Genomic DNA, 26,768 nt, shown 5'->3' with positions numbered 1-26,768 from the left:
AGTGTAAAGGCAGCGGATCAAGTTACAAAGGAAAACTCTGATAGATTTGATTACATACAGATTCAAAACATCTGAAACAGTAAACTAAAGACCAATAAAATAGGGAAAATATTTGCAGCTTGTTGGCTAAAGGCTTACGTGTATAAGACCAGGTATTAACCAATCAAAAAGATGCCAGTTACAAAATGGACAAAAGTTATAAAGTAAAAAACTTTAAATGGTAATTCTTTTTAAAATTAAATATCCTTAAAATGATGTTTAAATGGTAGTATTCTTCTAGGAAATAGTGAGTTGCTCATTCTTTCTGGAAAAGGTAGAGCTTTCTGAAAAAGGTTAAATCTTTCTGGAAAGCCATTTAGCAAAATTGTGTATTGTAGTAAATAATTTCTAGGAATGTGGCCTAAAGAAACAATCAGAAATGGAATCAAAGTTTTTTGCAAAAATGTTCTTTGAGATTATAATAATGAGAAAAGTAACCTAAACAAAGAGAAGTGATCAGATAAAATACACAGTAAGAGGTTTTTACAATTGTTAAAAAATAGATTTAGAAACCAGTTTTAGTGTCATGGGAGAAAACCAGGGTATAGAACTGAGTATAGAGGCGTATACATGAGATACCGGTTTTGTAAAATATATTCACATATATATGCTTAGAAAAGTGTATTTGGGGGCGCCTGGGTGGCTCAGTTGGTTAAGCGTCTACCTTTGGCTCAGGTCACGATCCCAAGATCCTGGGATCAAGCCCAGCATCGGGCTCCCTGCTCTGAGGAAAGCCTGTTTCTCCCTCTCCCACCCCCTCTGCTTGTGTTCCCTCTCTCGCTGTCTCTCTCTCTGTTAATAAATAAATAAAATCTTAAAAAAAAAAAAAAGAAAAGTGTATTTATATGCTTAGAAGGATGTATACCAAAATATTATATTGATTTCTCTGAGTGATGGAACTCTGGAAAATCTTAATTTTCCTATTTTTTTTTTTTAATGTACTAGATTTCTTATTAATGAGCACCTGTCCTTTTATAGTTAGGGAAGGAAAAATCTTTTAAAAGAAAGTTGCTTATTTTTTAGGTGAGATAAGCAGCTGTTTATTTGAAGTGATGTAATACTCCTCTTCTTTAACTTTGTTATAGCCATTTAAATGGATGTTCCCTGGAAATGCTAAGCAGACCCTCCCTGCTTATCACAGATTCCTTTAATGCTACGTATGTGCAACCTCGGAGAAAACAGAGAGACGAGCAGCTTCTGAGTACGTATTACATAGTAATGTCCTCTGTGGAGGTGCATGGTAGTATGAATTACTGTTTCTTCTATTTTGTTTAACACTTTTCTTGTCATGAGAGATTGGTTAACTCTAATTTTTTTTTTTTTAAGAGAGGGAGATGTGGGGGAGGGGCAGAGGGAGAGAGAGAGAATCTTAAGCAGCCTCCACCCCCAGTGTGGAGCCCATGTGGGGCTCAATCTCCCGACCCTGAGATCATGACTTGAGCCAAAATCAAGAGTTGGATGCTTAATTGACTGAGCCACCCAGGTGCCTCTAACTCTAATATTTTTGAAAAAATATTATGTGACCATATCATTATTTTGTACAAAAAGATGCTTTAGTTCATCTGAATTCAGCTTTTATGGGATAGGTGTAGAGATTGACTTCTCCCTGTCATTCAGCACATAGCTAGCTCTATGTGGCATTCACTGATATAGGTCTAGGGAATGCCAGAATATATAAAGAGCTCATAGAAATCTATTAAAAAAGGGCGCCTGGGTGGCTCAGTTAGTTAAGCGTCTGCCTTTGGCATAGGTCATGATCCTGGGGTCCTGGGATTGAGTTCCGCATCAGGCTCCCTGCTTAGCAGGGAGTCTGTTACTTCCTCTCCCCCTGCTGCTCCCCTTGCTTGTGTGCTCATTCTCTCTCTCTCTCTTAAATAAATAAAATCTTAAAAAAAAAATCTATTAGAAAAACACATACTCTAAAAGAAAAATGAGCAAAGGAAAAAAAAAGAAAAAAAAATGAGCAAAGGAGATACATGAGGATGCAAATAGTCCACTGATTTTTGGTGTTGGGAGTCTTACACTCTAATCTAGTAGTCTCAGTTCTAAAGAGGAGCCTCTGGGCCATCCCTGGTTGCTTCTGCTTTGGCTCCAGCTGCTTTACCTTCTTTTTTTTATAAGCTACATGGGATTTCAACAGGAAAATTAGATTCTACTTTTAAATATGTTTGAAACCACTGCTTTCATATACCTACTTAAAAAGCAGAGCTTGTGGAATGCCTGGGTGTCTCAGTCGATTGAGCATCTGCCTTCGGCTCAGGTCATGATCCCAGCGTTCTGGGATCGAGTCCTGCATTGGGTTCCTTGCTCAGCAGGGAGCCTGCTTCTCCCTCTGCCTGCCACTCCCCCTGCTTGGGCGCGCTCTCTCGCTCTCTATGACAAATAAATAAAATCTTTAAAAAAAAAAAAAGGCAGAGTTTGTGTATTGTGTTGTATTCACTTTAAGAAAGTGTTTAGTTCTTGTGTTTTTTTGTTTGTTTTTGCTAGAGTTTGATTTTACCAAGTGTTTCCAAGCCAACTTTAATGTAGAGCGAGGAAATCTACTCCTAAAGATACTTTTGTTGGAAGAGGGAATTTGATCTATATTTTATTGTGTAGGCATACATACACACAAAATGTGTACGTACAAAATAAAGTATGAATGTGTGTACTTGTGTGTATAAATTTGGGAATCATTTGTAACAAAGTTGTAAATAATTGGCCCCAGTGTACTGTATGAATGTCATTTTTTATGTGGACTGTGGGTGAAGAGGGCTGGGGACCACTGATTTACACTTTTTCAGTGAAAAAAAATTGAGAATTAATGGCATTGTCTTTCATTCCTATGAAGATACATTCACAGAATAAAAAGTAGTTGTAATAACCTGAGTGGAATTTTTAAAATTGTGTACCTGGCCTAATAATTGCTTATTTATAAATTTCAGACTTTATACTGGAGATTAAGTCATCTTTAATTTTGCAGCAAGGTATTGTTATGTTCTCTATGGATTTTACATTCTTGTTTTCTAGCAAATGTCCTGGAAACACTTCGAGGTGATGGAAATGTATTAATAGCAGTGGACACTGCAGGCAGAGTTTTGGAACTTGCTCAACTCCTTGATCAAATCTGGAGAACTAAAGATGCAGGATTGGGTGTCTACTCACTGGCACTCCTGAATAATGTCAGCTATAATGTGGTGGAGTTTTCCAAGTCCCAGGTTTGTTTTCATGGTGTCATTTGTAATACAGAAGTTTGCTACAGAAATTGGACTTCTGGAAAACAATGTTTTAGTTACCCTTTGGATTTTATTCTTCTGTTGAAGAGGTTGATGGTGATGATGATAATGGTAATGAACCATTTGTTCTGTGTGTTAACATGGAATATTTCGTTTAGTCCTTCTAGATCCTATGAAGTAGGTTCTGTTTTTGTCCCCATCTTACAGATTGGGCAAGTTGCTTCCCTAACGCTTGGTATCACAATCTGTAAAATGGGGACAAAAGTAGAACCTACCTCATAGGATATAAATGTTAGAATCCATTTTTCTCTTCTTTCTGAATAAGCTCTTTCCCTTGAAATAGCAATTTTGGGTAAGATATTTATTTAAAACTTATACTCTGCTTTCTCAGTAAGATTTAAGGTGACTTGTAACTGAAATATAATGCAAAATTGGATTTTTAGGGATGAACTATGGGGGTGGGAGGATATAATGGGGAACAGAACAGAGAGTAAGCTGCTCATCAGAATGGTACATGTTTAAAGAACCATTGGTGGTAAAGACTTAAAAGAAGACAGACCAGGAACTTCTAGACTTTGTGGAAGACATTGCAGTTATAATCTAGTATTTTCTAATTATGGTCATCCTTTCCCCCTATATTAGGTAGAATGGATGAGTGACAAATTGATGAGATGTTTTGAAGACAAAAGAAATAATCCATTTCAGTTTCGCCATCTCTCTTTATGTCACGGTCTTTCCGACTTGGCTCGGGTACCTAGCCCCAAAGTGGTACTCGCCAGCCAGCCTGACCTGGAATGTGGATTTTCAAGGGATCTCTTCATTCAGTGGTGTCAGGACCCTAAAAACTCAATCATTCTAACTTACAGAACTACTCCTGGGACTTTAGCACGTTTCCTAATTGATAATCCTTCTGAAAAAATTACAGAAATAGAGGTAAGTGCTTATATGTGAACTTTATCTTAAAACTGTTTGGGGGAGGGGCACCTGGGTGGCTCAGTCGTTAAGCATCTGCCTTCAGCTCAGGTCATGATCCTAGGGTCCTGGAATTGAGCCCCGCAGCAGGCTCCCTGCTCTGCGGGAAACCTGCTTCTCCCTCTCCCACTCCCCCTGCTTGTGTTCCCTCTCTCGCTGTCTCTGTCAAATAAATAAATAAATAAAATCTTAAAAAAAAAACAAAACAAAACTGGGGGACACATGCATGATGTTTATAGAAATCAGGGACCAAAAATGAAATTGTTTCCAGATTTTTACCAGAGTAACAATAGAGAGCCTTTAATAGCACAAACTTCAGAGCTCCTTATTGGAAATTCCCATTCTTTAACCCTTCCATGTTATCCTCTGGAACCATGCCCAGAAGGTGTCACACACCCTGTATTCTCAAGTGCTCTTTGAAAAGTTCTTTTCATATCCTTTCCCTAATTGAAATCTGTTTTGTAACAATAGTCTTTCCTGTAGGCCTCTCAAGTAGACACTCTTTTTTCCTCTTTCATGCTTCATATACTTTGGGTGGGGTAGGTGTCCTTTTTCTGTTCTGCAGGTTTCAAGCCATTTCTCTTCCCTCTCTAGGTCATGCCATCAGACTTGACAATACACTGACCCCTTCTGACATTTACTGATCCCTTGGTCATTCTCTGTCCTTCATTGGTGACTTTAACCCTGGTCCACAGTCTTCCTGTCCACTCACTCAGGACTGCATTCTTGATGACTCTAGTGTCCATATGTGTGATCTGTCCAAGGCCTTGGCCCTCTTAGTTCCTTGACACCTTGTTTCTTAATGATCTTTTCCTCCATTCCACCTTAGCCATCCCTTTCCACAATCATACTGTCTACTCTTATGGTCATACCCTTCACCTTGTTACGGGTTACCCCTGAAGATCTCCATCTCAATTATCCCACTCTGATCTTACAGCTGACTTGCTCTAATACTCTCATGCCAGCAATTCTTTGGTTCCATTGGGACTTTTAATTTGTGTACTATCCATCATTGCTCCAGCTTCTAGTCAGTGGTTCATCATTATTTTACAAACACCTTTAACTCTGTTACTCTCCTGTGCATTATACTCACCTGGCAAAACTTTGAACCATTTGCTTAACTGTTCCTGTACCCAAGCAACCTTATGTTACTGGCATTAAACACGTGTGGACAGGTTGCCTTTCACATTCATGACCTCAAATCTCAGACGGGCACCCAGCACCAGCCCAACATTCTCTAAGATACTCTTTTTCCTACTGTCGAGTTAGGTAGCTTCATACCTTCCTTCTCTTCAAATATCCTACAACTCATTTCAGCCCTCACCCATAGCACATGAACTTGTTCCAAACTTAGCTAAGAAGTAGAAGCAGTCAGACAAGAATCCCCTTATCTTCTCCACACTAAATAGCCTAACTTGTTTCTGTATCCGCATTTGCTGCTCTATCTCTTGTTAACGGGAGCAAAACAAGTAGCCAAGTGACCAGTATGCCAGAAGATCATTTTGCTTAATAACCAACCCATCACATCTATCAGTTTTCCAAAGCTAGTATCATTAACTGTAAAGTCTGTAGCAATTGATACTGAATGGGCAATTGCCAAAGTTGGGCACAGTTGTGGATGACTTTTTTATTTTTCCTTCCTGGTAGCCATGTTAAGGAATGTTGTTTGTTAGAAGCTGAGTGATAAGTGTACCTTAGTCTTTAACTCTACTTAAGAAAAGCACAAACGTAGTAACTAAAATCTCATATACATTCATTATACATACACAGTTGTTGAGGAAGGATTCAGAGCAAACATACCAAAGTAAAAACTGTCCTTTGGGTTATTTAATAGCTTAGAAACAAGGAGTTTTCTTTAAAAATTAAAAGAGCTCAGGGGTACCTGGGTGGCTCAGTTAGTTAAGCGGCCAGCTTTTGATTTTGGCTTAGGTCATAACCTCAGGGTTGTGAGGTTGTGAGATGGAGTCCGGAGTTAGGTTCCTGTGCTCAGCAGGGAGTCTGCTTGAGATTCTCCCTCTCCCTCTGGCCTCCCCCGCCCCCGCCACGTGCACACACACACTCTCTCTCTCTGAAATAAATCTTTAAGCAAAAAATTAAAAGAGCTCTTTGGAATACTTGGAATAGTTTCATCAGATATGAAATACTGAATTTGAAAATAATAATTACTAGAAATTCAATTAAGGTTGATAGGCATAGGCCGTTTGAGGAATTAATAAAAGAATATTAAAAGCGGTTTCAGTTTGAAAAAAAACAGAAAAGGACATTTGGAGCTGTAACTTGAAACATTAGGTTTTTGACTTTTTAATAAGTAGTACTAACACTTAGGATTCTTTCCCTTCTCCCCTTGTAGGGATGTTTCTTCTGTCATTATGCCTTCTCTCCATGGCCTATCAGTTTTTCCCTCTACTTGGTCATATGCAAAACATTGTACTCTTTCTCCTCCCCTAGTCCCAGACTTACTCTTCTCTGAGTCTTCCTCATCTCAGACAATAGCAGCACTTTCCACAGATTTTTTTCAGCGTGCATTGCCATGTAACATGTGCTGGAAGTGTGCATGTGCAAGTGCACGGTGTGATGCACGTTTACAAACCGAACACATCTGTCTAGCCTGTACCCAGACCAGGACGTATTGGCAGTACCTCATACATCCCCTTCTGGATCCTTCCCCTCCGAGGGAAGCCGCTATCCTGACTTCTCATGCACAGATGGCTATATTATAAACGTTCAAGTGTTTTCAAATAAATGAATTCATTTTAGTAACCTTATAATAACACACGTGTATATGTGTACTGTGATTATTGAATCCAGTGGTTCTCAAGATACGGTGTGAGGGCCCCTGAGGGGGGGTCCCTGAGACCCTTTCAGGGAGTGCCCAAGGTCAAAACTACTTCTGATAGTAATGTTAAGATATTACTTGCCTTTTCGCTTGTGCCTGGATTTAACGTTGCAGAGTCAAAGCAGTGCGAGAGGTGCTGGTCCCTTAGCATCAATCCAGCGTGGCCCCAGCCAGCAGCAGCCGCTGCACTGTACATGAGCCCATACTCGAAGTTCCAGAAAAGGGCCCGTTTCTCTTAAGGATGTTCTTGACGAAGCAGTAAAAGTTATTTATTAAACCCTTTCAGTAAAAGGTTTTTAAAAATAATCTGGATGGCGGGGCGCCTGGGTGGCTCAGTTGGTTAAGCGACTGCCTTCAGCTCAGGTCATGATCCCAGGGTCCTGGGATCGAGCCCCACATCGGGCTCCCGGCTCCGCGGGAAGCTTGCTTCTCCCTCTCCCTCTCCCCCTGCTTGTGTTCCTGCTCTCGCTGTCTCTGTCTCTGTCAAATAAATAAATAAAATCTTTAAAAAAAAAAATAATCTGGATGGCAAGATGGGAAGTAGGCGTACAGCACTTGTGTTGCATACTAATACACAATGTTTGTCTCGAAGAAAGCCACTTGTATCATTGAGTTAACAGGCCACTTTTTTCTTGGAACACCATTTTTACTTGAAATAATGACATGGTTGCTCAGACTTGGGTATTCGGCAGATATTCTCTCAAAGATGAGTAAGTTGAGCTTGTCACTCTAAGGAAAACAGTTGATCGCATCTGTTGCCTAAATCTGATAATCTGATAAAATTCAAACTTTGAGGTGAAAATTAGAATTTTGGAAAGCGATGCCCATTACCATGAAATAGACAACTTAAACTTAGAAGGCTTTGCCGATGAGATTGGTGGTGATATTTGCAAATGTGATTTTTAAAATACTGTCAACATTTGTAAGATCTGTGTAACTTGGTGAACCAGTACTTTGCAAACAACCGATGCCTGTAGGTACAAGACAGTGCTCAAAAGAGCCATTCAAAGTGCAAGATAAATCAATATATTTTAACATAACAGTATAAAAAGTTGTTGGTTTCAGATTCCACATTACAACTAATCTTTTAAGAAACCACCAGTTGTTTTTTTTTTAAATTTTTTATTTATTTATTTTTTAAAAAGATTTTATTTATTTATTTGTGAGAGAGAGAATGAGAGCGAGCACATGAGAGGGGGGAGGGTCAGAGGCAGAAGCAGGCTCCCTGCTGAGCAGGGAGCCCGATGCGGGACTCAATCCAGGGACTCCGGGATCATGACCTGAGCTGAAGGCAGTCGCTTAACCAACTGAGCCACCCAGGCGCCCATGAAAGAAACCACCAGTTTTTGAGTTTTAATGTAATACCAAGGAATATTCATGGAAATGCTACTTAAATATTTTTCCCTTTTCCAATTATACATCTGTGTGAGGCTGCATTTTCTTCATATGCTTTAACCAAAACAACATATTGCAGGAGGTTGAATTCAACAGATGTGAGGATCCAGCTGTCTTCTATTGAGCTAGACATTAAAGAGACTTGCAAAAATGTAAAATAATGCCGTGCTTTCCACTATTCTTTGTTTTTGCTTTAGAAAATTTAATTACCTTTTATAAAAATGTAATGTTAATATGCAATGATTTTATTTTTTAGTTTACAGATGAATATTTTAAAACTTCCTCATTTTTGATTTCTGATATGGCAGACATTAATAAATGTAATCCACAAAAAAACCAAAAACTATTTGGGGTTCTCAGTAATTTTTAAGAGTCTAAGACAATCCTGAGATCAAAAAGTTGGAGAGATCTACTGATTTAATCATCCCATGTTGATGGATTTTAAAGTTGAGTCTGGTTTTTTACTGTTACACACATTGCTGCAATTGTACTTTTTTCCTAACACTTGTGATTGTTTCCGTAGCATAAATTCCTAGAAGTAGAAATGCTATGTCAAATGACGGGCACATTTTTATGGCAAATTGCCTTCTACCGTAGTTACGCTAATTTTCCCATAGATATATAGTAATTAGCATTGCCAATCTAATAGATTTTAAAATGGTATTACAGGGGCACCTGGGTGGCTCAGTTGGTTACACATCTGCTTTCAGGTCAGGTCATGATCCCAGGGTTCTGGGATTGAGCCCCACGTTGGGTTCCCTGCTCAGTGGGGAGTCTGCTTCTCCCTTTCTCATAGCCACCCCCCCAAATAAATAAATAATAATAAATAAAATCTTATATGGTATTACATTTCAAAAATTTTGCATTTTTCAAAAACCAGCGAAATGAGACCTCTTTTCATAGCTATTAGTTACTTATTTTTCTTATTTTGTAAATTGCTTATATATGGATTTGTCCTTTTTTGATGTGTTGATCATCTTTTTCTTAACTGATTTGGAAGAGCTCTTAGGAAAAAAGAGCTGCTGATAGTCATGTAGTGCTGTAAATAATTTTCTCCGTTCCCTGTAATTTTATGAGATTTTTAAATGTCAAAGAAATGTATTTTTTTTCATGTTGCCGTATTTATTCATCTTTTCCTTTGTGGTTTTTGGGTTTTATGTCCTGTGTAGGCCTCACCTACTCCAAATTATAAAAATACTTACCTGTATTTTCTTTTCCTGATTGGTGATTTTTAACCAGTTTAAATTAAACCCAGCCTAGAAATGTGGCAGCTCAATTTTGGTGCTGATCTAAATAGGACCTGTAATTGCATGTAATGGGAACTTGAATAATTTCAAATTTAAGATGATAAATTCACAGATGTGCTACATCTCACACCCTACCGCCTAACCCCTGATACTGATGCTTCCTTCTGTCTGCTGTTTTTCTCTAGTTGAGGAAACGTGTGAAGCTTGAAGGGAAAGAACTAGAAGAATACTTGGAAAAAGAGAAACTAAAGAAAGAAGCGGCAAAAAAACTTGAGCAGTCAAAAGAGTGAGTTATTTTCAGACAGAAGCTTATATGTAAATTACATATAATTTAAGAACTTACTCCTAAGATACAAAAGTTTATTTGAAAATATTTAAATTTTCTTTGAGAAACAAAACAGATGAACATAGGGGAAGGGAAGGAAAAATAAAATAAGGACAGAGAGAGAGACAAACCATAAGAGACTCTTGACTATAGGGAACAAAATGAAGGTTGCTGAAGGGGAGGTGGTTGCTGAGATGGTATATAACTGGGTGATGGGCATTAAGGAGGGCAGGTGATGGAATGAGCACTGGGTGTTATATATGACTGATGAATCACTAAACTATACCCTGAACCTAATAATACACTATATGTTAACTAACTTGAATTTAAATTAAAAAAAAAATATTTAAATTTTCTGTTGACTTCATTATTTTTGTGAACATTTTTAAATGGTGCTAGAATGCCAAGTTCTTTCAGTGCTAATTTTTTTTGTTTTTAAAAAATCAGTTTTATTTTTTATTTTTTATTTATTTATTTTTTAAAGATTTTATTTATTTATTTGACAGAGAGACACAGCGAGAGAGGGAACACAAGCAGGGGGAGTGGGAGAGGGAGAAGCAGGCCTCCCGCGGAGCAGGGAGCCCGATGTGGGGCTTGATCCCAGGACCCTGGGATCATGACCTGAGCCGAAGGCAGACGCTTAACAACTGAGCCACCCAGGCGCCCCTCAATTTTATTTTTTAAAGAGATTTTTTAAAATGACTTATATTGCACACATTTCTAATTTCCTATTCTTATTCCTCCCTTGTGTGGACATATTGCCACATGGTATCATCCTCCCTTCTCTCTGAAGAAATTCCTTTGATTTTTGTTTCATGGACTACATATCAGCAGGCAATACCTCCATCAGATTTTTGGTGTTTTTTCTTTTGTTTATTTGTTTTTTAGTCTGGCAAAGTTCTTCTTATATTTATATTTGAATGATATTTTTCCTGGGAATATGGTTAGCAGTTTACAGACTTCACTGCTTTGTTTCTGGCAGGCAGTCTCAGACAATGCTGTCATTGTTTTCTTTGTTCCTCTGTAGTGTGTGTGTGTGTGTGTGTGTGTGTATATGTATGTGTTTTCCTCCATTGATTATGATGTACCTTAGTGTGTTGTGTTATTTAAAACATTTTTTTGAGTATGGTTGGCACTTTCAGTGCTAGTATTAATGTGTATTTATTAACTGGCAGTTAATGCTATTTTACAAACTTATCAGTCCAATAAAATTATTACCCTTGAATTAATTCAAAAATAATTTTGTAAATATTAATTCAAAATCTTGTGGGGACTTTATGACCTTTGTCTGTTCCACAATCCTCTTAGGGCAGACATAGATTCCAGTGATGAGAGTGATGTTGAGGAAGACATTGACCAGCCGTCAGCTCATAAGACTAAGCATGACCTGATGATGAAAGGTGAAGGTAGTCGTAAAGGAAGCTTCTTCAAACAGGCTAAAAAGTCTTACCCTATGTTTCCTGCCCCAGAAGAAAGAATTAAATGGGATGAATATGGAGAAATTATCAAGTATGTGAACAAAACAAGCTTTTCTTTTCTTCCAGATTAGACTGTGTATTTTGTATATAACTCAGTGTATCATTAGAACTCAATAAATTTGGCATTCATTTCTGATAATACCATGTACTTTGATAGTTTCTGAGGACCCCACTTTGAAAGATACAGAGGACTTGTATAGTTTAAAAGTACAGTATAAAATAGAAAGATTGAACATCTAAAGAATTAATATTAATTAATATTAATAAGGGTGGCTCAGTCGTTAAGCATCTGCCTTCGGCTCAGGTCATGATCCCAGGGTCCTGGGATTGAGTCCTGCATCCGGCTCCCTGCTCTGCGGGAAGCCTGCTTCTTCCCCGCCCCACCCCCCGCTTGTGTTCCCTTTCTCGCTGTGTCTCTCTGTCAAATAAATAAATAAAAATCTTTAAAAAAAAAAAAAAGAATTAATATTAAAGGCAAAGTAGCAGTTTTATTACCTAGGTATGTGAAAAGTCTAAAAAGGTGAGCAAGACTTTTTTTTCCCCACTTAAAGAGAGGTAAGGGGGCACCTGGGTGGCTCAGTTGGTTTAGCCTCTGACTCTTGATTTTGGCTCGGGTCATGATCTCAGGGTCCTGGGATTGAGCCCTGCACGGGACTCCCTGTCAGCAGGGAGTCTGCTAGAGTCTTTCTCCCTCCCTCTTCCCCCCCTGCTTGCTCGCGCTCTCTCAAATAAATAAATCTAAAATAGAGAAAGAGGGTAAGGGACATGCACTGGAGAAAGACAGAGGATAGGGAGAATTTTTGATGGATGGTGATGTGTGAAGTTTGGGAAATGGGTTACATCTCAAGCAGTGTTACACAAATGTTTAAGTTACAAGAGGAATATGAGATAGCATGGGTGGAACCATGGAAAATCAAGAGCTTTCCACCACTATTGGAAAAACAACTGAAATCACACGTTCTAATCTAAGTTTAGAAACCCTGCTACCCTGTGTGAAGATTCTTCAGGGTCCCCGTTGCTTTCCAGGTGACTGTCAGATGCCTTAGCACAGTGCATGGTGTCTCTCACAACCTGGTTTCTCCCTACTTTGCTGTTAGGTCTCTGTACATTTCTGTCAGGCCAGTGTGCGCGCTCTGCTCTAGCGGTACCAGTCTTCTCAGTGTCTTGCTCGGCTTTTCCACGTCACACCCTTGCACATGTTCATCCCTCGGCTTTGTTCCGTCTTCCCCTCCCAGGTCTCCAGCCTGCTGGATTGGCCCTTACAAACTGCTGGGAGCCTTTCCTGTTTCTTCCTTTCCACCCCAACACAGTCTGGGTCCCTCGCTTGTACTTTCTTTGTTCCTCTGTAATGCCCTCTTGAGCATATAGTGGGTTTTAGGTCATTCTTGGATTTAATTAGGAAAATTGCACTGTCTAAAATACTAGAGAGGGAAAATAATCTAAATAGCATTGGTGAGTTTATTTACCATTCCCCTTAATTAGTGTCCAATCTGTTGAGCATATGGACAAGTGTTCTTTGGTTCAATTTCCTTATCTGAAAAGTGGGAATAAGAATTAAATGAGGTTGTGTTTTTAAGGCCCTTAGCATAGAATCTGACTTGTGGCTCACAGCTCCTAGTAAATGCACTTTAAGTGGTTGCTACTGCTATTGCAATTATGTGGATTACAGATGGAGAAGTTGGGTTCCAGGGTCTGAGAAGCTACCATAGCAATCTAGGTGTTGGCTAACAGAGGCCTGCATTCCCAGAGAGGAGTGTGAGTGCATTTGGGGTGGGGCATAGACAAATACAGGAGGTGAGAGAGAACATTTTTAAGTTTGTTTTTTAATTTTTTTTTTTAAAGATTTATTTATTTATTTATTTTAGAGTGTGGGGAGTGGGGAGGGGCAGAGGGAGAAAGAGGATCTCAAGCAGACTTGGCGCTGAGCATGGAGGCCCAACGCTGGGCTTGATCTCACTACCCTGAGATCATAACCTGAGCCAAAACCAGTAGTCCGTTGTTCAACCAACTGAGCCACCCAGGCGCCCCTGTTTTTTTAATTTAATTTATTTCTTAAAAGATTTTATTTATTTATTTGACAGAGAGGGACACAGCGAGTGAGGCAATATAAGCAGGGGGAGTGGGAGAGGGAGAAGCAGGCTTCCCGTGGAGCAGGGAGCTTGATGCGGGGCTCGATCCCAGGACCCTGGTTTCATGACCTGAGCCAAAGGCAGATGCTTAACAACTGAGCCACCCAGGCGCCCCTATATTGGACTAGTTTTTTTTTTTTTTTTTAAAGATTTTATTTATTTGACAGTGAGAGATACAGCGAGAGAGGGAACACAAGCAGGGGGAGTGGGAGAGGGAGAAGCAGGCTTCCCGCTGAGCAGGGGGCTCGATCCCAGGACCCTGGGATCATGACCTGAGCCGAAGGCAGACCCTTAACGACTGAGCCACCCAGGCGCCCCGTTGTTTTTTAATTTTAACATACAACTCTCTCTGATACTGGAAGTAAAAATGGGGAGATAGATGCATTCATAATTTGTTGAAATAAAAGCGAAGGCTCATGATTTTGTATCTCAGTCTTGGTGATGTGCCAATGGAGAGTCATATGCTTGCTTTCTATTTCTTTGGAATAACTGGGGCTCTTAAGGAAATCAAAAGAGGTCTGAGATTTATAAGAATTGGGAGTTGGCAAGAGAAACCACAGGAACTGAGAGAAAGAATGATTGAAACAAATGCAAGGCCAGGTTGTAACAGTATTTATGATAGCCATGAAGATCTTCTAATGGTGTAGGCCTCTTTACGAGCCCACATGGCATGTTTTAAAGAGCATTCCTCAGTGGTCAGGAAGAACAGAATATATGCAGTCATTTGGTAATTGATATTATAAAGTTGCATTAGCTTTGCATCAATTGTGTATTCAAATCTGAGATATGTGAGGAGTCTAAAACTTGTGCCATCTACTAGTTACATATATTACATAATATTAGCTTGCTCGTTACTGCTTCTAATTAGAGACTTATCATTTAGACCGGAGGATTTCTTAGTGCCAGAACTTCAGGCAACTGAAGAAGAGAAAAGCAAATTAGAATCTGGCTTGACAAATGGAGATGAACCCATGGATCAGGATTTATCTGATGTTCCTACCAAGTGTATTTCTACGACAGAGTCTATTGAAATAAAGTAAGTGCTTTTTGTTGCATTTTTGAAACTAGATTATAAGATAAAATTTTAAGAACTTGAATTATATAATTTACATTGTTTCAAAAGTGAAATTTCTGAATATCCTCTAGTAAGTTTGTACTTTTAAAATTTAATTTCTTTTTCAATGCAAAGACCTGTGAAGTGTGGTGGCATTTTGTTTTCATTAATGGTATTTAAATGCCAGTGTGATTGAGTTGGTGGTGAGGTGGGGTTTAAACATTAAATTGCACATTTATACAAAGAAACATTCTGGCCTTTTCAGTAAGTCCAGTAGCATGTGAACTTGTGCAGTTCACAAGTTTAATTTTTCTAAGTGTTTTATAAACATACTCCTTGACTTAAACATCTCCAGGGCCCTAATGTCTTAAAAATGTTACTATAACCTGAAGTAGTAAATAAACCTTTTTTCTTTTGGTACAGTTAATAACGCCAGTAAATCATCATTCTGGAATTTTTTTTAAGTCATTAGAGAGCAAAGTGGTTTATTTGTCTAGTGCTATCGTTTAGTATATATTTTGGGGTACAGCTGATATCTAAATAATGCATATTAACAGTATCACAAAATTCTCTCTAGAATGGCTGTATATCAATTTATATTTTTGCTAGCAGAATCATCCTGTTTCCCTACCAACATTTGGCATTATCTAACTCTTAACGTCTTCCAGCCTAGTAGGTGTAGAGTAACGTATCACTACTGTTTAAATTTGTCTTACTGTGGTTATTAGTTTATCTTCTTCAAATGCATGTTACCTTTTTTGTTTTCTGTGAAGTCCATGTGTGTGGCCTTCGTACATTTTTCTCTAGCGGTTGCTGCCTTTTTGTTACTGATTTGCAGGGGTTCATTGTATATTTTGGATATTAGCCCTGGTTGGTTTCAGACAATGCAAATATCCTCTCCCATTCTGTTACTTGTTTATAAGAATTGTCCATGGTCTACTTTGTTTAAAAAAAATCTTTAGTTTTGATGTAATGAAATAATATTTTCCATTATGGTTTTTGGGATTATATATAAGGAAGTCCCTCCTTGTCCATGGTCACAAACATAATTCGTACATTTTATTCTATTAAGTTTAAATCTTCACATTTCTCTTTTATGGCTTCAACTCAACCTGCTGTTGTGTGTGGCATTAGATCAGGATCCAGTTTTATTTTTCTTTATATAATATGTGAGTTATTTTTTTCTAATAATACCTATTGAATAATCCATAATCCTTCCCGTTCAAATACATACTAACAATATAACATGTGTATTCCTCAAATCCTCATTTTATATATTGTATACATTTCTTTCCTGATGATAAAAGCCATCAATAACATAGTTTTGGAGTTAACTTATCCGAAAAGTAAGCTTGAATAATCCTAATTACAGAGCCAGGGTTACTTACATAGACTATGAAGGACGCTCTGATGGAGATTCCATTAAAAAGATCATTAATCAGATGAAACCACGACAGCTGATCATTGTCCATGGACCACCAGAGGCCAGTCAGGATCTTGCAGAGTGCTGCCGTGCGTTTGGCGGGAAAGATATTAAGGTGTACATGCCAAAGCTACACGAAACGGTTGATGCCACTAGTGAAACTCACATCTACCAGGTGAGTGTGCTGGCATTTGGACTGTACAGAAATAAATACTTTTTGTTGCAGATGAGGACAGTAGATTGGGAATACAGTGGTGAATGAGACAGACATGGTCCCCTTGTCTTAGTAGATCTTATGATCTGTGGGGCTTATAACAAGGAAAGAGCATTTCTCACATTGTTATTACCTCTGATAGAGAAAGTACAGGATGTTGTGAGACCCCAACCCAGATGTGGAGGTTTAGAAAAGATTTCCCAGAGGAAGTGATAACTAATCTGAATCCTAACATGTTTAGATGGATCATCAGGGTGGTATAGAGTGTGTGTGTTTGGGGGAAGGGTATTCCAGGGCAGAGGGAACAACATTTGCAAGTGTGTAAAGGTGAGAGGAATGGGGACTAGTCGAGAATTCAGAAGTTTTATAAAAATGCACTGATGTCAAGGGTCTATTCCTAATTGAAAAAAATGGAAGCAGGTATAAAAATAGAAATAGAACAGAGGAGAGAATAGATTTTATCTGGAAGGGGGGAGATGGTGTCAGTTAAAGAAGGAGCGATGTCTAGATTTGTTTGGAAAAAATGGGTTGGAATTCACCAGGCAGCAAAGTTATTCTGGGCAGAAAAGAGGAAGCAGCATTCCAAGAATATGGATGTGTGAAATTCATGGTAGTGAAGGAAACAGTAAGTAATTCGGTACTCCTGAAGAGCAGCAACGACTAGAGGATGAGGCTTATCAGTGGTTCTCAACCTTGGCTGCACATGAGAACCATCTGGGGAACTTTGGGGGTGATGGGGGGACTCAGTGCTCTGGATTTAGTCTCACCAGTTGTGTTAGAGTCACTGAAGGTGGGACCCTGGCATTAACATGTATTTTAAGAAATTGCCATGTGATCCCAGTGTGCAGCCAAGGGTTAAGAACCTTTTGGAGAGTAGACAGCGGTCCTAATGATCTCACAGGTCACTAGGTCATTACCAGTCATGGTGAAGATCAGATGAGTGAAAGATTTTCGAATCTTAATACACATTACCAGCGTTAGGAAATAATAATAACTGGTTATATTTTGTTGTTAATTTATACTCTGGGTTTTGTCTCTCTTCCTCTCTAGGTGAGATTGAAAGATTCACTTGTCAGCTCCCTTCAGTTTTGTAAGGCAAAAGATGCCGAATTAGCTTGGATAGATGGTGTCTTGGACATGAGAGTTTCCAAAGTGGACACAGGAGTTATTTTAGAAGAAGGAGAACTGAAGGATGATGGAGAAGACTCAGAAATGCAAGTGGACGCTCCTTCGGATTCCAGTGTTATAGCACAACAGAAGGCCATGAAGAGTCTGTTTGGGGATGATGAGAAAGAGACAGGTGAAGAAAGTGAGATCATTCCGACCTTGGAGCCCTTACCCCCCCACGAGGTAAAAAAGCACATGCCTCCGGATTTTTCTTTTATGTTTTTAACTCTTTAAAATATGTGTCCTGTGTAGGCTGATTTTGGAGTTCTAGAAAAAGATTACTTAAGATACGGTTGTGTGTGTGCACACACCAGCATGTGTATGTATCCTGACGGCAAGGGAATGATAATTTAAAGGAAACGTTTAGCAAATATTATAAGATACATTATTGTTTTGTAATTTATTGTTTCAGTATTTAAATTTTGATTGTGAGGATTATATCCTATACCTGCTTCCATTCAGGAGATTTATAGTTTTCTAAGACTGAAACTCTTGTACTCCATTTTTGTATGTTGTCAATTCAGCTGAAATCACTTTTGGTTTTGATACAGTTAGAAATCTTTTATTAAGCGTAGATATAATTTTAATATAGTATTTTCATGTTCTCAGGAGATACTCTAGTTAGCAAAGATTTCAGGTAATTAACTTACAACGACAGTGTTAAAACTGTATGATAAGAGTCCTGCGTGCATGTCGCGGACTCTAGCCTTTCTGTGCAACAGGAGTAGAGAGACAGCTTCTGTCACTGGATTCCCTTCTAGTAATACTCTTGAGATTGGGGGAGGAATAAGAATCTTTTTTTTCCCTCTGTGCTAAAGCTAGTGCTCTTCAAGGCAATTTCCAAGTAGCAGCAATAGGTTGAACCGCTTGTTTTTCTGATTCTAAAACCCTTGGTGTCCATTGCATTTACTCTCAGGGAGAAGGGAAGGTGAAAGTGGGATCAGGGGCGAACTCCCCTCAGAACTAAGTGAAGGACTAGAAAATGAATTTTTTGTTTCAGTTCTGCCTACTGGCACTCTCCTTGACCCCCTCAGGCAAGTGGGTGAGTGAAAAGCATAACATCACCAAATGTCTCTCTGTTACTGTGAGGCATGACTAATAAAATTGGGAAACATTCAGAAAATGTGAAGGGCTTTGTGATGTTAAATAAGGAGGTAAAATTCAGAATAACAACTTGGAATGTGATTTACAGCCTTGATACGATCTGTCAGAGGTCTTCAGGTCTATCTCTAAGATAGAAAGTATCTTAGAGATCATGTGTTACTTGACTTTATTCAGTACAACTGTGTGTCTGGTGTTTTATCTGAAGTTATTCTTTCCCCTTTAACCTTTTCTAAGGTTCCTGGACATCAGTCAGTTTTTATGAATGAACCAAGACTGTCAGACTTCAAACAAGTTCTCTTACGGGAGGGGATTCAGGCTGAATTTGTAGGAGGTGTACTTGTTTGCAACAACCAAGTAGCAGTCCGTAGAGTAAGTATGTTTTTAATAAGGGATGAATTGAACAAATACTTCCTTCTGATACAATGCCATTTTGAATTCTGTAATTCTTGATTGGTAATTTCACAAACTGAAGACCATAATTTATATTCGTACTGATGAACTTAAAGGCTTATAAAAGTGACTCTCAAAGAAATGATGTATGATTTTATTGTAAAATTTTATTATTTGAATCCTGATATTTACGTGTCTATGTAAAATTCATGATTTGAATGTTATATCCATATTCTGTGCAGAGCAACCCATTTCCAGACCAATCACCAAATAACCTAGTTAATATATCTTGTTTATTATGTCTGCGTATTAATGAACAGGAAATGTACTAAAGATTTTTTTTTTTACTTTTACTTTCTAGACGGAAACTGGACGCATTGGATTAGAAGGCTGCCTTTGTCAAGATTTTTATAGGATAAGAGACCTTTTATATGAACAGTATGCCATTGTGTAAAGGATATGATGTCAAGAAGTATCTGTTTGACTTTTCTAAGAAAAAAGCGTTCTTATTCTAAGCTTTTGCTTTTTTGTTTTGTAACATACAAAAAGAATTGCCAGAAAAATTTAACATGCATTAGATTTTTAAAAAAATGTAAATAGAGTCCATTTTGCTAATGTTCAAATGAGCGTTCTACCTTTTGGCTTTCAGAGTGATAGAGATCCTAACAAGTGCATGGGCCCGAGTATTGAAGGTGATTGGTTTCCTCTATAGACCCCTTATTCTAGAAGGACATTTTACTTGAATAAAACAATGCAACTTAGCAAACCAGCTCATGGCCTTAGAGAAACATGTTTGCATGTTGTGAGTTCTTGCAAACGGTTTCTTAACATTTTCTGGAATGAAAAGTGAGAATTATTTAGAAAAGATATGCTATATAAAAAATAACTGGTGGAACAGTTTTTTGAGGCCTATGTGTTTGAAAAACAACAAAAAGAAAACAAAGAGTTTGTGCTCTAACTCTTCTTTTGAATTCTGATAGGCAGTTGTCTTCACATGGGGCATATCTCCTTACCTGTATTTCCCAGTTAGTCAGTCCAGGAAGGTGGTGCACACTTGGTTCAGAAATCAATTTTTATTTCTCCCATCTCTTGTTTTATCAGGATGTTCAGTTTGAATTACAACACCATCATTTGAATACACATAATGCAAAAGAACTCCTTGCCGTGTTACAGTCTTAAGGATTCTGTATACATTTTAGCTATCAGCTAGGATACTTCATTGGAAACTGTTTAGTGCTCTGTTTTTAAGGAAACAAATGTTGAACCTCATATTTTTATAAGATAATAGTATAATTTAATCAAAAGGTGTAAATGTTTTCAACACTTAGGCTTGCTCCCTCCTAAGGTTGCTGAAGCAGTGGATGGATTTTATACACCTAAGTACAAAAATAATACTGAAGTTGGATAAGGTCATCCTTTCTGTGTTCCTGTCTTTGTTGGGGCTGGCAGCCCTGGTATTCTATAAGCCACTTGTGTTTAAGAGTAAAAACTGAACATATGCAATTTTCATTGAACTTAAAAATGAAAATCATGTTGTCCTCTTGTAATCTGTTGATGCTTTTTCAGTGTGTAGCTTGATCATGGCAGTCCTTGATCTTTACTTCTTAAGTAATTAAGCCCTCTTCCTCATACTTAGCATTTTTAGAAGGATCATTCCTGTTTAACTTATATGGATCTATGTACAGTATGGTACTACCCAGTGATATCAGACTAGAATTAATATTCTCTTTCAGAGCTTACAGAGAATTTATTGTGGATTATAGTGCTAACACAAAGTTACAGTCTTCTGATACCAAAAACCAGAATGCAAAACAACATTACAGAAGGTGACAATAAAGAGTATTTTTTTTTTTTTTTTTTTTGTAGAGCTTTGAAAAAATTTCACTTAAATTCTTGTTTCTGAAGAGAGTAAGCCTGGAATCATCCTATTTATATTCCAGGAGAAAGAAAGTCAGCATTTGTTACATGGCTTAAAGCATCTGGTTATACATATTACATTGCAATACTGATACTGAAAAATTATTTCTCGCTTAGCCTTTTGATTGTCTTATGAAAAAGGAATTAAATTTTAAAGTACTTCTTGAAGATGGCTTCATTTCTAAAATGAAGACATTTGTTTAGCGTTAGTTACTTAAGAAAAATACAAATTTAAAAAAGGACTATAAATACATCATGAACTCAGAGGAATTTTCAGATTTTGTTTCGAGGCAAACTAAATACAAGTGGACCATCAGCTGATATGTAGAATAATTTGGTTAAAGAGAAATTTTATTGTAGTATTTGTTACAATGGATTATAAATGTCAAGTATCATTGCAAAGTTTTCTATTTTCATGAACCAGTAGGTGGTCTGAAATAGAAGTGAGGAAATCAGTTTTCTAAGGAGGGCCTTTTTTAAAAAAAATTGAAATTCACATACCATAAAGTTCACTCTTTCAAAGTATATAATTCATCGGCTTTTAGTATATTTAGAGTTGTGCAACCATTACCACTCTCATTCCAGCCCATTTTCATCCCCCCAAAAGAAACTCTACATCCATTAGCAGTCACTTCCCATTTTCCCTTCACCCCAGCCCTAGGCAACCATCAGTTTATTTTCTGTCTCTATGGATTTGCCTATTCAGAATATTTCATAAAAATGGAATCATACAATATGTGGCCTTTTGTGTCTGACTTCTTTCGCTTAGTATAATATGTTTGAGATTGATACTGTAGCATGTATCAGCATTCTTTATGTGGTTGAGTAATAGTCCATTGTGTGGATACACCACATTTTGTTTATCCATTCTTCAGTTGATGGACATTTGGGTGGTTTCTGCTTTTTGGCTATTATAAATAATGCTGCCCTGAACATTCCTATATAAGTTTTTCGTGTGGATGTATGTTTTTAGTTTTGGGGGGCATATACCTAAAAGAATTGCTGGATAATACAATAACTCCTTTGAGAAACTGTCAGGTTTCCAAACTTTATTTCTAAACTATTTCCCCCAAAAATGCCTGTACTATTTTTTACATTCCCACCAGCAGGATTCAAGGATTCCAGTTTCTCCACATCCTTGGCAACACTTGTTACCCTGTTTTTTTATTCTAATCATCCTAGTGTGTGTGAAGAGGTATCTCATTGTGGTTTTGATTTGCATTTCCTTCATGACTAATGATGTTGAGCATCTTTTCTGTACTTATTGGCCATTTGTATGTCTTTAGAGAAAGGTCTGTTCAGATTCTCCTGCCCATTTTTTAGTTATCTTTTTTGTTGTTGAGTTATAGTAGTTTTTAAATACAGTTGGGATACTTAAATCCTTATCAGATATGTGATCTGCAAACATTTTCTCCCATTCTGTTTGTTTTTCACTGTGTCCTTTGAAGCACGAAAGGTTTTAATTTTGATGAATTAGGATTTAGGTTTTTTTCTTTTGGTTCCATGTGCTATTGGTGTCATATCTTAGAAACCATTGCTTCATCCAAGGTCACAAAGATATATACCTTTTTCCTATGAGTTTTATAGTTTAAACTCTTGAGGTCTTTGAGTCCTTTTGAGTTAATTTTTGTATATGGTATGAGGCAGAGGTCCAATTTCATTCTTTTGCATGTGGCCATCCAGTTGTCCCAGCATGGTTTGTTTTAAAGACCATTTCCTCATCAAATTTCACCTTTGCTGAAAGTTGCTCATAAATGTATGAGTTTGTTCTTGGACTCTCAGTTCTATCTCATTGATTTATATAATATATCCTTATGCCAATACCACATTGTCTGGACTACTATTAAGTTTGAGATTGGCAAGTGTGAGCCCTCCAACTTTGTTCTTTTTCAAGATTGTTTTGGTTTTTCTGGTTCTCTTTGGATGTCAGTGTGAATTTTAGAATCAGCTTATCAATGTCTGCAGAAAACCTATAGGGGGAAAAAAAAGTAGTTGAAATTTAAATCTTACAGCGTAAGATCTTACAACGTTATGGCCGAGGAAGACTGGAATTCATCTAATTCAATTCACTTATTTTACTGTTGGATGAGTGGGCCTCAGGAAGGGAAGGAATTTGCTTGAGAGCCTCGTAGCTGGTCAGAGTGGGAGTGGGACCCAGTCTTATAGAGTCCCTTCATTCGGTACTAAATGAATGGATCTAGAATCCTTATAGAACCCACTGAACACTAAAATAAGTGAGTTGAACTAGATCAACTCCACAGTCCCTACCCTAACATTATGAGATGTAAGGCTGTAAATTTCAACTACTTTTTGTCTTCTGTGCTGCTGTGCTTTAGTTCCTTAGTTTATGTTCACTTTGTGTAAGCGTACTAGTGGTTAGTAATCCGTGCTTGAGACGCTGATTGTTTTGGGGCTGGCTGTTCCTTGCCACCACCTTCCCCTCTTTTATTCATCCATTCAGTAACTGTAGAATGAACATATAAGTGAAGATGTAGTGGGAACTAGAGAAGGAACATTCGGATCTGCCTACCTGAGCAGGGATCAAGGAGGGGTGTTTTTCTTCTCCTTTTGCTTGTCTCTTACTTTTAACCACCTCAGATGCATCTCTGAGAAAATACCAAAAATTACCAAAATAAATAAACCCAGGACTTTGCAGGAAGTGAGAGTATCTTTGTTCTGTCCTTTCTCTCTTCCCCTTTCCTCCCCACAGTGTGCACACACAGCTGTCTTTTTTTGGGGGAGGGGGGTGCTCAGGCCTATTTCATTTTAGTTCTTGAAGTCAAAATACGATTGCAAAGAGCAAAAAAGAAGGGTGGAGAGTTTTAAATTTCTCTTCACTGTAGTTGAAGTATATGTGCCTTTTTTGTGAAGTTGTTAATGGAGTCCATGGATCCTGCTCAAATTTTTGATATCGAATGATAATCTCAAGTGGAGAATGTATGAAGGATTCATACAGGCTTACCACATCATTTTCTGAGGTTTTGTTGATTGTAATGTTCAGTATCCAGCTTATTATATTTACTTCTTTTCCTCTGAAATTTTTGTTTTTAAGGCACTGCTAAATTGAACATTCACAACTAGTGAAGTCCTTCTAACCAATCTCTGTGGGAAGCTGTTTTTATTCCAAGGGTGCTGCTGCTGTCCTTGTTTTTAATATTCTGGGAGCTCTCATTTCTCTTTAGATTCATTTACCAAGCTTATGAGGAACGTAAATTATTTTAGAAACAACTTGCAGTCTTGACCCAACATGACATTATCCCTTGACTCTAAATGAAGGGCGGGGGGGGGGGGGGAGATTAAAAAAAAACCTCTTCTATAGACAGACATTTGCTACCATTGGAGATTTTTTATATTAAACAGTTATTTAACCCCAAACTATAATTTAAAGCAGAATATACCAGAAATCGTAAAGATATTCTAATTTCCAACGTAAGTCATGGTTCAGGTTAAATTTCATATTTAAATATCAAGGGACATAAATCTCTAATGAGATCGTGTAAATCCTTTATCAGTTATGAGAAAAAATTACTTAAATGTACAGGACTCAAATTCTCAAGGTTTTTCCATATCATATGTGTGATTATTTTTTTTCAAGGAGATAAACCATTGCAGGAAGAAAGAAGCATGTTTAATGAAGATTCAGAATATTACACATTTTTAACTGTTAAGTAGGATTTTATATCTACATTATTGTCCATTCAGAAAAGCTGCTTCCACATTTATTTCAGCTATTCTTTTAAATAGTTTTACCTGAGATAATGAAAGCATCAAGCAGCGATTTCTCCAGTAGTATAAAAATCAGTGTAATAAATTTCTTATGGCCAAAAGACCACTTTGTATATATTTAATTCTTATTTTGAAATAATTTTAAACTGATGGAAAATTTACAAGAATAATTTAAAAAATCTTATATATCCCTTGCCTGTTAACATTTTGCCCTATTTACCTTATTCTCTCTCTGTATACGTATTAATTTTTGAATTGATACCAAGTTGCAGTTATGATGTCCCATTAGCCATAACTACAGTACTTCCATCAAAATCAGGAAACCAGTATTGATAAAATTCTACCATTTAATCCACAGACCCCATTCAAATGCTACCAGTTATTCTAAAAACGTCCTTACAATAATCCTTGCCTTTTTGCTCCAGGGTCTTGTCCATGGTGCTGCATGTGTTCAGTTAGGTTTTTCCCTCCTGTTTTCCTCAACCTGGAGCACTTCTTCGGTTTTTCCTTTTTTAACAAAAATTTTTTTAAAGACCTTGATATTTTTGAAGAGTGCTGGCCAGTTACTTTGTAGAATGACCCTTACATTGGGTTTGTCTGATGCCTCACAATTAGAATCCGGTTATGAATTTTTGGCAGGAATACGAGAGAAGTGATGCTGTGTTCTCTGTGTTCTATCAGGAGGCGCTCGGTGTCTGTTTTTGCCATTACCAGTGATGTTAATTGTTAATAATTGGTTATGTCTGCAAGGTTTTTCCACTGTGAAGTTACTATCTTGTACTTAATAATTAATGAGGAACAAGTGTCTTATGGGGAGCTACCATGGGACTATATCAGTATCTGTTTTTGTATAAATTTTTATCCTCTGATTTTAGCATCCATTGATGATTCTTATCTGAATCAGTCATTGCCAAATGCTGGCTTTCTAATTATACTCTTACATCTACATGTAATTGGCATTCTAGTGTCATACTTTCTCTTCTCCCCCATTTATTTGTTTATTTATAGCAGTATGGAACATGGATTCTGTTTTATAATCTACAAACTATCATGATGGATTGTGAGTCTCCAATTGCCCTAGGTCTGGCTAGTGGGAGCACGCTCAAGCTGGCTTCTGTGCTCTTTAACATGGTCTCAGGTTTCTTTTTTTCTTTTAATTGTGTGAAAAAACATAACATTAAATCATCTTAACCATTTTTAAGTGTACAGTTCAGTAGTGTTAAGTGTATTCGCGTTATTGTGCAACAGAGCGCTAGAACTTTTTCATCTTGTAACACTGAATCTCCATACCCACTAAGCACTAACCCCCAGGCCCAGCTCCCCCCTCCCAGCCCTTGGTACTTTGTTTTTTACTACTTTTTTTTGTTTTTTAGCCATAACTACAGTACTTCCATCAGTACTTGTTTTTTACTACCACCTTTCTACTTTGTTTCTGTGATTTTTGACTGCTTTAGATTGTGAGTGGAATCATAGGGTATCTGTCTTTTTTGTGACTAGCTAATTTCACTTAGCATAATGTCCTCAGGGCTCATCCATATTGTAGCATGTGACAGGATTTCCTTCCTTTTCATTTATTTAAATTTTTTCCTTCCTTTTTAAGGCTGCATTTTTCATTGTGTGGATATACCACATTTTCCTTATCCATTTATCTGTCAGTGGACATTTGGGTTACTTCTACCACTTTATTATGACTCACACTGTGATGAACGTGGGTGTACAACTGTCTCTTGGAGATGCTGCTTTCAGTTCTTTGGGCTATGTATCCAGTGGGGTTGCTGGGTCATATAGTAATTCTATTTTTAATTCGTTGAGGAACTTCCAGTTGTTTTCCATAATGGCTCCATAATTGCTTTCCCCATGGTTCTTTGAGCACTTTCTTACTTCTAGGCACCACAAGGTGTTTCAGGTTCCATCTTGTGTTATTCCTACCCCGTCCTGGGATCAGATGTTTCTCCAAAGAGTCCTGTTTTGGTTTAGTGGAGAATGGTATTTACTTTTTTTTTTTTTTTTAATTCTTATGTTAATCCCCATACATTACATCATTAGTTTTAGATGAAGTGTTCCATGATTCATTGTTTGTGCATAACACCCAGTGCTCCATGCAGAATGTGCCCTCCTCAATACCCACCCCCAGGCT

General features: G+C 37.7%; 1 protein-coding gene across 6 annotated transcripts in view; it reads left to right on the top strand.

Moving 5' to 3' along the window:
* The window catches only part of CPSF2 (cleavage and polyadenylation specific factor 2), a 33,719-nt gene extending 12,078 nt beyond the window's left edge, over positions 1-21,641 (top strand). For 5 of the 6 annotated variants that reach the window (XM_006741361.3, XM_081830033.1, XM_031036807.2 and 2 more), the window contains 10 exons: positions 1,125-1,240; positions 3,049-3,236; positions 3,897-4,187; positions 9,890-9,990; positions 11,338-11,538; positions 14,520-14,672; positions 16,063-16,288; positions 17,378-17,677; positions 18,833-18,967; positions 19,350-21,641. In XM_006741361.3, the coding sequence (XP_006741424.1) occupies positions 1,125-1,240; positions 3,049-3,236; positions 3,897-4,187; positions 9,890-9,990; positions 11,338-11,538; positions 14,520-14,672; positions 16,063-16,288; positions 17,378-17,677; positions 18,833-18,967; positions 19,350-19,442 (1,804 nt within the window). In that variant the 3' untranslated portion in view covers positions 19,443-21,641. The remainder of the gene's footprint in view (positions 1-1,124; positions 1,241-3,048; positions 3,237-3,896; positions 4,188-9,889; positions 9,991-11,337; positions 11,539-14,519; positions 14,673-16,062; positions 16,289-17,377; positions 17,678-18,832; positions 18,968-19,349) is intronic. The other variant, XM_031036809.2, reaches the window with a different exon arrangement.
* The last annotated feature ends 5,127 nt before the right edge of the window (positions 21,642-26,768 follow it).

Source organism: Leptonychotes weddellii, chromosome 9 (assembly GCF_054177405.1).
Source record: "Leptonychotes weddellii isolate Sample4059 chromosome 9, ASM5417740v2, whole genome shotgun sequence".
NCBI classification, from domain to species: domain Eukaryota; kingdom Metazoa; phylum Chordata; class Mammalia; order Carnivora; family Phocidae; genus Leptonychotes; species Leptonychotes weddellii.
This window is presented reverse-complemented; position numbering and strand designations above follow the sequence as displayed.